This window comes from Dasypus novemcinctus, chromosome 20, assembly GCF_030445035.2.
Source record: "Dasypus novemcinctus isolate mDasNov1 chromosome 20, mDasNov1.1.hap2, whole genome shotgun sequence".
Classification (NCBI taxonomy): Eukaryota; Metazoa; Chordata; class Mammalia; order Cingulata; family Dasypodidae; genus Dasypus; species Dasypus novemcinctus.
This window is the reverse complement of record NC_080692.1, coordinates 19,426,809-19,439,910: the sequence shown is the minus strand read 5'-3', so window position 1 is coordinate 19,439,910 and position 13,102 is coordinate 19,426,809. Positions and strand designations below refer to the sequence as shown.

General features: G+C 39.1%; 1 protein-coding gene across 24 annotated transcripts in view; it reads left to right on the top strand.

The window, feature by feature from the left end:
* Positions 1 to 13,102, top strand: part of ERC1 (ELKS/RAB6-interacting/CAST family member 1) — a 661,999-nt gene that overhangs the window by 155,757 nt on the left and 493,140 nt on the right. For all 24 annotated transcript variants that reach the window (XR_011646640.1, XR_011646637.1, XR_011646639.1 and 21 more), the window contains one exon: positions 3,461 to 3,535. Coding sequence is in view for 17 of the 24 variants with exons in the window: in XM_058282535.2 (XP_058138518.1) it covers positions 3,461 to 3,535 (75 nt within the window). In the remaining 7 variants the exon portion in view is untranslated. The remainder of the gene's footprint in view (positions 1 to 3,460; positions 3,536 to 13,102) is intronic.

The window sequence follows — 13,102 nt, the reverse complement described above, 5'->3', positions numbered from 1 at the left end:
GCTCCTATGGAGTTAGTTCACTCACCAAATATGCTTAAGATTCTCTTCAGTAGATCAGAATCAAAATGGTATGTTGGTTTATTTAAGCCATTAAATGATCCCTATTGTATAATTCTCCCAGGCCTTCAGAGTGAAGCAGACACGTTTTATTGTGAATAATGTGAGGACATGTTTTTCTTCATATTAAGTTTTATTTCTTTGCATTGAATGTGAGAAAGGTAAAATGACTTATGAAAGGTAATAAAGTCAGTACAATCACTGACCTTCCTATGTATATATTATTGCTTAGTATAGACAAATATTACTAAATTTTTAAATTCTACTCAGAGGGTGCCCCTCCTTACCTAAAATGCAAATTATAGCTAATGGGTTTTCCCCCCACTCTGCTCTCTGTAACCAATCAGTGTTTTAATATTTGTGTTTTCTCTAAAATTTAGATGGGATTTGTTATAGAACTCTGTTTCCAATTATGATATGTATGCAAACTTGATAATGCAACCATTTTTTTTCATACCTGAGTATAAATAAAATAATATTTTTAAGAGTTAAAAAAATAAAATTTTACGGTTAGGTAGAATGTTAAATATTAATTTTATTATTAAAAATTTCAAAACTACACAAAAATAGTGAGAATAGTGTCATGAACCTCCATATACTTTTATCACTCAGATACACCAGTTATATTACTAAAATTTTGTCATATTTGATTCATGTATTCTGTTTTTATTGCTTCACCAAAGATTTAAAAACAAATTTTTGACACAATGTCATTTTATTCCTATAGACTTTTGTATGCATCTCTAAAACATATGGGTATTAAAATTTTTTTTATCATGGTAATATACATAGAACATAAAATATTCTACTTTCAAGTATACAAGTCAGTGGTAGGTATTAATTATATTCACAATGTTGTGTTACCAATACCAGCACTTTTCTGTCACCCCAAAGAGAAGGCTCAGTACCCATTAAACATAATTTCCCATTTTGCCCTATTCCTGGTAACTTGTGAATCTATCTTCTGTCTTTATGAATTTGCATATTCTTTTTTAATTAGAGAAGTTCTAGGTCTATAGAAAATACAAAATTCCCATTTACCCCTTACACATAAAATTTTTCCTATTAATGCTTTGTATTAGTGTGTTACCTTTGTTACAACTGATGAAACGATATTATTTTAATTAGACATTATATAGTCCATAGTTTACAGTAGGGTTCACCATTTGTGTTTAGAGTCCCATGTTTTTTTAAAAAAATTTTAGTCTAGTAACATATGTACACATACCCTAAAATTTCTCCCTTTTTTTTAAAAAACACATTTAGATATATAATTCAGAGGTATTAATTACATTCTTAATATTGTACTACCATCACCACCATCCAGTACCAAAACTTTTCCATCACCCCAAATAGAAACTCTGTACCAAGTAAGCATTAACTCCCCATTCTATCCCCCCCGTTCTCTACCTTCATCTTGGCCCCTGATAATCTGAAGTCTAGTTTCTGACTTTTGAATTTGCTTATTTTAATTATTTCATATCAGTGAGATCATACAATGTTTGTCCTTTTTGTGCCTGTTTTCACTCAACATGATGTCTTTAAGGATCATCCTCATTGTCGCGTGTATCAGAAGTTCATTTTTTTTTTATTGCTGAGTAATATTCCATTATATGTGTATACCTCATTTTGTTTATCCATTCATCTGTTGATGGGCTTGGGTTGCTTGCACCTTTTGGCTGTTGTGAATAATGCTGTGAACATTGGTAGAAAAATACTGTTTGAGTCCCTGCTTTAAATTCTTTGGTGTAGATACCTAGCAGTGGGATGCTGGGTGATGTGGTAATTTTAGGCCAGTGAGGCTGAAGCATAGTGATGGAGGGAAGAGTGCTAAGAGGTCTAGTTGACTACTGAAAGGATGTTGGCTTTACTTTGAATGAAATGGCTAGCCATGACAGGGTTTTGAGCAGAGAAATGACAGAATCATATGATATTCGAGGCATTCTGCGTGCTTTGCTGGAAAGAAGTTGTGGGGGAAGCAAGATAGGTGGGTGTTAAGAGCCCAGATAGGAGGCTGATGTTGAGGTAAAAGTGTGTCTTTGCTCAGTGGCTCATACCTGGTAATAGCAATAGATATGGTAAGAAGTAATTGTATTTTGGCTATGTTTTGAAGGTAGCGTTAAGAGGCTTTTCTGACAAATTAATTGTGGCTTGAAAGAGAAAGGAAGGTTTGGTAACTGGAAGGATTAGCAGATTTTAGGGGAACAATCAAGAGTCTTGTGTATATAGAGTGTGAGATGTTTGTTAAACGTACAAACTGATTTGGATATTTGGAGGAGAGGTAGCAGAAAGGGTGGTGATAGGAATAATGGTTTGTGCTGTAGTATGAGCAGCCAGATGAAAGGTATATGCTTATAAATTACTGGTGTTTAAACCGTTGACTGTTTATAATTTAGAACTTCTGTCAGTTCACTTAGGACTACTCTTTCAGGAAGAGGTAACTCAGAGAAATTTACAGTTATATTTTCTATTTCCCTCAAACCAGTTTTCCTGGCCAGGCAGGAATGAATAGATTTTGGTGAGGTAATTAAAGTATATACTGTGTATTCCTTTTTTATGGTAAGAATTGTTCATAGGGAAAGTATTCATCTATATATTCCCCGAGGTTACTCGAGGCTGCCCCGGGGGTATTTTGGATGAACTGAATGACTAACAATCTGACAACAAAATAGCCTGAAATGGTCTGGTAAACTACTGTGTGATTCTTCAAGACCCTAATTTTGACATTTCTGTCTTGCCTTCTTTCCTTCCCTATCCTGAACTCACTAAAATTTGGGTTTATATATAAAAAAAGCTATGTTGTTTCTGACATTTTCTGAATATGAACTATTTAGGAAACTTGTTCTGTCTCTTTTTCTTTCTACTTGTGGCTTCCCTGGAGAATTTTCATCATAGGTAACCAGGTAGTTGTTACCCTGGGGGTGGATGTTATGAAAAGGATATTGTTAACACTGATGTTTTCAATTACTTTATACAGTGTAGACTGAATGTTACTGTGTTTATTTCTCCTTTGAAAAAGGAAAAATTTCTTATCCACTTTTTGGATCATTTTACATTCAAATTGTATGTCTTGGAGTCATGTGGAAGACTGACATACCAACCTGGGGACATGCTGTGGTTTCATCTGTTGTAGTAGCTGAAGTCTGTGTGGACTAATTTAAAATAACTTGGCAGTCAGAGACAGTGACCCTTCTATGTTTGCATGATTGAATTAGCCTGAATGCATCCTGTGGATTGGATTCCCTGATCCACAGGGAATGGTCGGGTTGGCAGAAAGGGTCAGAGGATTTCAGAAAGCTGTAGTAATCATATTTTGCACTTAACTAGTCTTCCTTCCCCTCCCCTTTAAAAAAATGACAGAAGGAGGGCACTTACTCCCTTTTTTTGTTTTTCTTCTATATAGGAGATGCACCGGAGATTTGAGAATGCTCCTGACTCAGCCAAAACAAAAGCTCTGCAAACTGTTATTGAAATGAAGGTGAGACTCTAATAAAGAATCTTGAGTCAGTTTACATTTTTAAATCACTGTTTTTACCTTTTATGTGTGAGTTTCAGAAAATGGTATGCAATAAAATCTCACTCGTTTTCTAAATATAGAGAGGAAATAGTAAGACAATGAAAATTATATTTTAAAAGAACTTCAATTAAATTTTCTTTCAATTGTAGACTGTAACTCAAATTGAGCTAAAGTTATCCAGAATTTCTTTAAATCAGCTGTTCACAAACATTTTTGTCTCAGGACCCCTTTATTCTCTTTCAGTGATAGGCTCACTTCATTCAATTTTCAAGGAAATTAAAAAAAAATTTTTTTTTTCCAAGGAAACGGCTGCCGAATATTGAGTCTGAGAAACCATAGTTTGTCTCTCAGTTTTTCTTTCAGGCAAAAATAGTGTTCTATGAAAAAAGTAGCTAATTCAGTTCACAACTCAAAGCTGCACAGATATGCTTCTCCTAGGGATGACCACTCTACTCCAGCAGAAATGCTTCGTGCCTGGTTCCCATTTCTTTACTGAGAATATTAAGAAGATGTGTATTCAAGGACTAAGAATTATTAAAATAATTTTTACTGCTTTACCAAGAACATTCTTAGGTAAAGCAGATTGTGAAATATATTTTATTTATTTTTTCCTGTGAGTGTCTGAACAGGGATGAATATAGCAATTACTAGTATGATATAGTGCTACTGCCTTGAGTTGTGCTGAGGCCTAGCAGTTTTGCCCACTGTTGCTTTTAAACCTTTAGTGCAAATGTCAACAAAATGGAAAAAGGGGAATAATATCATAGTGGTATTGTTACTATGAAACAGTAATAGAAATAGTCTTCACTATGCAGTCTTCCTGAAAGGGTTTCAGGGAACCCCAGAGGTCCATAGAGCATACTTTGAAAACCCCTACTTTAAGTTAATGAATAGTTACAAATCTTTAGGCTGTATAGAATTGTAATTAAAAGCTTTCCTTATGTAGTTAAACTTCCTGGATTAAAAATCTGGCTTTACTAAATTAATTGTGTGACACAGAACATGTTACCTGACATCTCTGTGCCTCAATTTCTTTATCAATAAAATGGTGATAATATCCATCCTATGGATTGTTTTAATGTTTAAATTAGTTAAAATAGGTAAAACACTTTGAACAGGATCTGGCACATGGTAAATGTTCATTAACTGTTAGCTGCCCCTGTTGCTGCTATTATTAGCTTACTAACATGTTTTTTCTTTTCTTTCTTTCTTTTTTTTTTTTTTTTAAAGACTTATTTATTTATTTATCCCCCCCCCCGGTTGTTTGTTCTCTGTGTCTTTTTGCTGTGTCTTGTTTCTTTGTCCACTTCTGTTGTCCTCAGCGGCACGGGAAGTGTGGGCAGCGCCATTCCTGGGCAGGCTGTACTTTCTTTCACGCTGGGCGGCTCTCCTTACAGGGCGCACTCCTTGCGCGTGGGGCTCCCCTATGTGGGGGACACCCCTGTGTGGCAGGGCACTCCTTGCGCGCATCAGCACTGCGCATGGGCCAGCTCCACACGGGTCAAGGAGGCCCGGGGTTTGAACCGCGGACCTCCCATGTGGTAGACGGATGCCCTAACCACTGGTCCAAGTCCGTTTCCCAACATGTTTTTTCTTTTCTTTTTTTTTTTTTGGTGGTGGATTCTTTTTTTTTTTTTTAATTTTTTAATATTTATTTATTATTATTATTATTTTTTAATTACATTAAAAAAAATATATGAGGTCCCATTCAACCCCACCGCCCCCGCCCCCCACTCCCCCCACAGCAACACTCTCTCCCATCATCGTGATACATCCATTGCACCTGGTAAGTTCATCTCTGAACATCACTGCACCCCATAGTCAATGGTCCACATCATAGCCCAGACTCTCTCACGTTCCATCCAGTGGGCCCTGGGGGGATCTACAGTGTCCCGTAATTGTCCGTGAAGCACTATCCAGGACAACTCCACGTCCCGAAAACGCCTCCACATCTCATCTCTTCCTCCCGTTCCCCACACCCAGCAGCCCCCATGGCTACCGTTCCCACACCCATTCCACATTTTCTCTGTGGACATTGGATTGGTTGTGTCCATTGCACACCTATGTCAAGTGAGGGCTTAGATTCCACATGGGTACTGGATGCACTCTTCCCGCTTCTAGTTGTAGACACTCTAGGCTCCATGTTGTGGTGGTTGACCTTCTTCAACTCCATGTTAGCTGAGTGGAGTAAGTCCAATAAGTCAAAGTGTAGGAGCTGAAGTCTGTTGAGGCTCTGGGCCTGGGTGTCATATTATCAGTCCAGAGATTCAAATCCCCTACATATATCTTAAACGCAGCACCAACTACAATTCCAATAAAGTAGCACCAACATGTTTTTTCTGACTCTCTGTTCCCTCCCCTGCCTTTTTCCTTTTTTATTTCTTGATATTACCTAAAAAGCATGACACCGTGTTTTGCATTGTGAGCCTGAATTCAATATTTGTTGATCAGGGAAGAATGTTTAGTTACTGATATATAACTAATTTTATGTAAATAGATGCTTTCCAAGTACAATTATGAAAATCATTCTCTTAATTTGGATTATTTTATCTTGAAACCTTGTTCATATTGTGTACATTTTCATTCTTACAGGGAAAGGATTGACCAAACAAATTCCAAATTAGCGGATTTGGGGTTTTGTAGTTAGATAATTAGTAGTCTTGAAAATATATTGTAAAGAGCTTTTAGAATGGTTTAATTGCATGTTTTTAACTTTTTCACATTCCCACAAGTTTATTTGTACATTTTATATTCTACTCCCTGTCTCAAAAATTACTCCTTTAAAAAAAAGTTTTTATTGTAATAACATATATACAACGTAAACACAAAAATTGTTCCTTAACTCACCTTTTGACAGAATGGGGCAGTGTAATATTGTCATTTGGTGAAGGATCTATTTTTTAATTTAAAGATTTATTTATCCCCCCTTCCCCCCTCCCATTGTTTGTGTTCACTGTCTGCTCTCTGTGTGTGCTTTTCTTTTTTTGGAGGCACTAGGAACTGAATGCAGGACCTCCCATGTGGGAGGGAGGTGCTCAGTCACTTGAGCCACATTCACTCCCTGTTTGTTGCATCTCCTCATTGTGTCTCTTTGTTGTGACATCTTGTTGTACAAGCCCTTTGTGTCAGCTTTCTGTCTTTTTTTTTTTTAAAGATTTTTATTTATCTCTCTCCCCTTCCCTGCCCCCTCCCCCAGTTGTCTGTTATCTGTGTCCATTTTGCTGCGTATTCTTTATCCACTTCTGTTGTTGTCGGTAGCACGGGAATCTGTGTCTCTTTTTGTTGTGTCATGTTGCTGCGTCAGTTCTCCATGTGAGCGGCGCCATTCCTGGGCAGGCTGCACTTTCTTTCGCGCTGGGTGGCTCTCCTTACGGGGCGCACTCCTTGTGCGTGGGGCTCCCCTATGCGGGGGACACCCCTGTGTGGCATGGCACTCCTTGCGCACATCAGTACTGTGCGTAGGCCAGCTCCACACAGGTCAAGGAGGCCCGGGGTTTGAACCACAGACCTCCCATATGGTAGACGGATGCTCTAACCACTGGGGCAAGTCCGCTTCCGAGCTTGTTGTCTTGTTTGTCTTCTTCAGGAGGCACCGGGAACCAAGCTCAGGACATCTCATGTGGTAGATGGTCGTCTAACTGCTTGAGCCACATCTGCTCCCCAGCAGTGGATCTGTTTTAAGTTGCTAACCTTTGGCCATTCTGCTAAGAAGCAGGACGTTCTTGGTGGACCAATGGGTGTATATTATTCTAAAATCAGAACTGACATAGCCCTGAAATAGCTCAGTTGCCGAGAGAATGGCATGAACTTGAGAGTGAGTCTCTGGGGGAAATGGGAAAGGAAGATGATTGATAGACACTAAAAGAGCCCAACTATCTGCAAGGTGATGCAACTTGCTTTTCTTCCTTCTCTTCCCTTGGTCCCCCTTCTCCCTTTCTTTCTTTTTGCCCTTTCTGTTTTCTTGCCTTTTTTTCCTTTTTACTTCTTTTCTTTTTCCTCTAGCAGTGGAAGAGCAGAGAATTATTGTGCTCTAGGATTAGAGTTTTGCTGTGTAGATATAGCAGAATGATGTTAATGTATTGAGGGAAATGAATGTAGACTGGATATGGAAGGAATATAAATCAGAATTGACTGATATTGGGAGAAAATGTAAAAATTAAAGAAGTAGAGATCTCAGTGAGAGTGAAGAACAGGAAATAATGAGAGTATGATAGACCTGGAAAGACCCCTGGGTGATATTAGAATCCAGAGTGTGAGCCTGTAAACTGGATAGCTAAAATGGACTGGAGGATGATTTCATTGGAATTAAGGAGATAAAGAAACTGTGCCATTGAAATCCTAGGATGATGGCAAGAGTGGCTAATGAAGGGAAGATTATGAGCCAGATGTCAGACTTCATAAAATTGGCTGGAGTGATTGGGAAGTCCCTAGATGGTTGCAGTGAGAAGGGTAATGTGAAAGTGAGTATGAGTTTTAAATAAAAGGAAAAAATATCATTGAGGAAACAGGAGAACATCAGTACATTCCCCCTGCTTCTTTTTGGAGCTGAAGGATTACCAGTCTTCATTGGAGAGGTTTAGGGAAAATAGATCCTTTGGAGAAGCCAGGTTTTACTTGAAGCAGGGAGACAACCTTTGTGAAAAGGTTAAGGATCTGGGGGAATTTAACAACTAGCTGAGGATTTCAGTAGGTTCAGTGGGATTGGTTAATCAATGGTGGGAGAGCCAGGGTTGGGAAATTGATGGGCCGTCAGGTGATAAGTATTTGAGTTATTTACCTATTATTAATAGTAATTCTAGGAGTAAGAAGCCTGGTTGGAGGGACTTTCCTCAAATAAACACAGCCTGGATAGAGATGGATTTGTTGCTGTAACTAGCTTAGTGTATCAGGTATTAATATTCTGGCCTGATTTCATAGAGTAGCCTGGTAGGTTCCATTTCTGAACAGTAAGTGCCTGCCTCCTGTTTTTCAGAGCTGCATTCATGGGTCCTTTTAGGGGAGAACTTTATGGGTGCATGTTTCAGTAGTAGAGCTGCTGATCTGGGCAAGAACTGCCTCTCTTTTTCTCTGTATTGGGGTGAGGGAAATGATAATACTTAGGTAAGGACTTTGGGGTAGAGGCTATCTTGTGATGTGCGGAGCTGGAGTTGTAATGAGTGCTTTTTTTCTTAGCTGGGGCTATCTGTATTATCTTGTGTGGCGCACCAGTGTTGCTAGAAGTATACTTCCTTTTTCAGCTGCCCCTCCCCCTTTTTTTAGAGCTCTACATGTATTTTTATTTATTTATTTATTTATATTTATTGAAGTATATCACACTTTCAGCACCATTTATTGAATGGATTGTTCTGCCAGAGCTGTGTGAGTTTGACAGGCTAGTCAAAAATCACTTGACGATACCTGTGAGGGTCTGTTTCTGAACCATAAATTTAGTTCCATTGGTCTATTGTGTCTGTCTTTAGTCTGGTACCATGAAGTTTTTACCATTATATGTAGGTATTATGATTAAAGTCTGGAGATGAGGGTTCACTTTTCCTTTTTATGATGTTTCTGGCTTCAGGACTCCCTACCCTTCCAAATAAATTTTATGATCATGTTTTCAATTTTTTCTTTAATGCTGGAATTTTTATTGGGATTGCATTAAATCTGTATATAAATTTGAGTAAAATTGACATTTTAATGATATTTAGTCTTCCAATCCATGAGCATGGAATGTTCTTCTGTTATTTAGGGCTTTTTTGACTTGTTTTAACTTTGAGTTGCAGTTTTCTGAATACAAGTGCCTTACATCATTGGTTAAGTTTATTCCTGACTATTTGAGTTTTATCTGTCATATTTTATTTTCACCACTCTTTTGACACTTTTAGTTACTTTTATTGATATAATCTTCGTTTCTAGACTTTCTCCTGTCTTTTCTTTCAGGCTCTAGCATACCCTTTAGTATTTCTCTTGCTTAGAAATTCTCTTAGTTTCTGTTTATCTGTGAATATTCTAAACTCGCCCTCATTTTTGAAAGACTTGCTGGATATAAGATTCTTACCTGGAAGTTCTCTTGTAGTATCTTAAATAGATCAGACCACTGTCTTCTTATCTCCATGGTTTCAGGTGAAAAATCAGTACTTAATCTTACTGGATATCCCTTATATATTATGCATTGCTTTTCTCTTGCTGCTCTCAGAATTCTCTCTTTGTCTTTGGCATTTGACATGCTGATGAGTATGTGTCTTGGAGTTAGTCTATTTTTATTTTTTTGAATGATTTTTTCGTTGTGCTTCTTGGACAGGGATATCTATGTCCTTCAGTAGGGTTGGGAAATTTTCTACTGTTATTTCTTCAAATATTTCTTTTGCCCTTTTACCCTTCTCTTCTCCCTGGACACCCATGACACAGATGTTTGCACACCTTTTGCTGTCATTTAGTTCCGAGACCTTGTTCAATTTTTTCCATTCTATTCTTTATCTGTTCTTTTGTATGTTCACTTTCAGAGACAATTTCTTCAAGCTCATCAATCCTTTCTTCTCCTTCCTCAAATCTGCTACTATATGATTCCAATTTTTAAAAATTTCATTTATTGCACCTTTCATTCCCATAGGATCTGCCATTTTTCTATGTATGCTTTCAAATTTTTCCTTGTGCTCATCCAATGTCTTAATATCCTTAATCTCCTTAGCCATCTCATTGAATTTATTTAGAAGATTTTTTGGAACATCTGTGATTAGTTGTCTCAACTCCTTTATGTCATCTGGAAGCTTATCTTGTTCGTTTAACTTGGCCTAAGGTTCCTGTTTCTTGGTGTGGATTGTAATTTTTTGTTGGTGTCTTTGCATCTGGCTTAGTAGAGTATTTTTTCTGGGTGCAGTTTTTCTCTTTAGTTTAGGGTTTCATATCCTTTCTACCTTGGTTGATTGTACAGTAGGAGCCAAGCATGTAGTTGGTGCTGTAAGCTGTGGAGGCTCAAGCTGCCCTCATTGTGCCACCCAATGAATCTTCTTCTAACTTTCTCCTTTGCCAGGGATAGGGACAGAGTCATAGTTGTGTGGAATAATCCAAGTCGTGCAGGTCTAGACTGAAGTTGCCCAGAGAGACTGATGAAGTTTCTCGGCCCTTCCTGCCCTGCCTGGAGTGGGGGAGGAGCTGCAGGTGTGGGCTGCAATCTATGCAGTGCAGTCTAAGATGACCGCAGTTGCCCTGGTAGACTTCTGATTTTCAGTCTATGCCAGCCAGAGTTACCTGCAGTTACCCCTATAGCGTGGTGCAGGGCTCCTCAGTGTCCTCCCTGCCAGAGGCGGGGCTGAATCCTAGGCTAGGGCTGCAGACTGATTTTCATGAAAGAAGCTGGTTCCTGCTGACCCGGAGAGTTTCAGTAAGCTAGCTTCCCCTCAGGCTGCGGGGGAAGTCAGAATGGTGCCACTGGCCTCTTTCTGACTTGGGCTGATTTACACACCCCTGTTCCCATGGTAATATCTTAGCCAGCCAAGTCTCCTAATCAGTAGCCGAAATCCGCAGCCAACTCTCTCCTCCTCCTCTGTTTCTGGGAAATGGAACTTCCAATTCCAGACACAATAGCTCCTGGGGCTGCTTGTGCTGCCGGGGTAGGATAGTCACCGGCCTCCCCAGCTTGGCCAGTAATTTCCCAGAGAGGTTGGCGCAGGTCCCCGCAGCTTCTTCCCTGCTGGAGGTGGCACTGGGGCCTAGGCTAGAGCTGCCATCTATCTGGATGGAAAGAAGCCGGTCCCCACCAGCACTGGGATTTTCAGTCTGCCCCACTCCCCTTGTGCCAGGCATGGAGTTAAGATGGCAGCTTCCGGCCTCTTTCTGACCTGGACAGGCTCAAACTTGAGCTGTTCTCAGGATTATACTGTAGCCCGCTGAATTTACTTTTCAGTAGCTGAAATTGGTGCCCAACCGTCTCTTCCTTCCCCGTTTTTGGGAAGTGGAGCTTTCTATTCCAGCCGCCGAACAGCTCTGGAGGCGGCTTGTGCCTCCAGTGGAGGATGGGCACTGGCCTCCGGGGTGTGGAGCGCTCTACTTAAGAGGCTTCTCTACAGATGGGCAGTCTTCTCCTTCCACTCCTTCAAGGATGTGGCAGGATGTTCTTTTGATCTCCTGAAGCCCCCAAACAGGTGCTTCAGCTAGCTCCAGATAGCCCTGGGTGTTTGCTAACTACCCTGTAGCAGGAGCTGACTCTAGGAGCTCCTTACCCTGCTGCCATCTTGCTGGTTCCTTCTGGCCCCCTTTCTTTACCACCCAGGAGAACTCATATTTCACTTTCTTTTGCAGGTTAGCCATATGCATATACTTAGTATTTTAAAGTCAATATTGAGGAACTACATTTTGATGTTTCCAGAAACACATATAGTAATCTTAAAAGTGATTCTCAGATAGTGCAATTGAAGTAACTTACTTTTCATAGGCCCAGAGATTGCGTCGGGCCCACTAGTTTTAAATGAGTGAATCAAAATCCTGGTTTGGGTTTAGATGTATGTTTTAATTTGGATAGATTTGTAATAGAAAATTTTTGCTGTGGTATTATTAAAGGAAATGCAAGTTTCTGTCCTGAACCTGAAAATAACTAGTTGTAGTTATCCTTCTTGAGTTCTTAAACTCTTTTATCTGCATGCTCTACTAATTAGGATAGCAAGTGAAATCAGTCAAGAAATCTCTGAGGTAAAGTGGCAAAGGAAGTCAACCTCAAAATTGTTTCCCAGAAGAATGAATACTCTGACATTTCAAGTTAAATAAAGCTTAATAATAAAGTTATGCTCTTAAAGGTCTCTTTCTTAGGGAAATAAGTATATGCAGCTATAGATTAAAGGGTAATAGTTCTGTGTAGCAGTTCTTCTGCAATTGATGGCATCTAAAGCAGTCTTAGGAGTAAAGTAGATACTGTGACAAAATCAAGAAATTGAATATTGAAGGATAATCTAGGGTTGATATTTGTGGTAATGTTTACGGTTTACAAAGACAGTGATTTTTAAAAACCTTGAAGTATTTCAAATGTAATTGCTAATGTAATTCATTATTTTTGTTATAAAATTTTCTTTCCCCATCCTGAGATGGCTTGCTTGTCTGTTTGCTTGTTGTTTTTGCTTGTTGTCTGCTTGGTTTTTTTTTGTTTGCTTCGTTGTCTGTTTTCTTCTTCTTTTTTCCCTTTAAGAGGCATGGGGAACTGAACTTTAGAACTTCAGTGTGGGAGGCAGGGCTTAACTGCTTTTGAGGTACTGGGGCTGGGGATTGAACCCAGGACCTTGTATGTGGGAAGCTGGCACTGAACCACTGACTTAAATGGACTCCCCCGAGTTGGTTTTTTTCCTTTATTTTGCTTGTTGTTTGTTTTGGTTATTTTTAGGAGGCACTGGGAACTGAACCTGGGACATCCCATGTGGGAAGTCAGTCACTCAACTGCTTGAGCTACATCCATTCCTCTAAAATTTTTATTATTGTAAATATAGTTATGAACATTTTTGTATAAATCTTTTTTGAGCCCCCAACCCCAATCCTTTCAGGTAGACATATACCTTTTAGGGACCA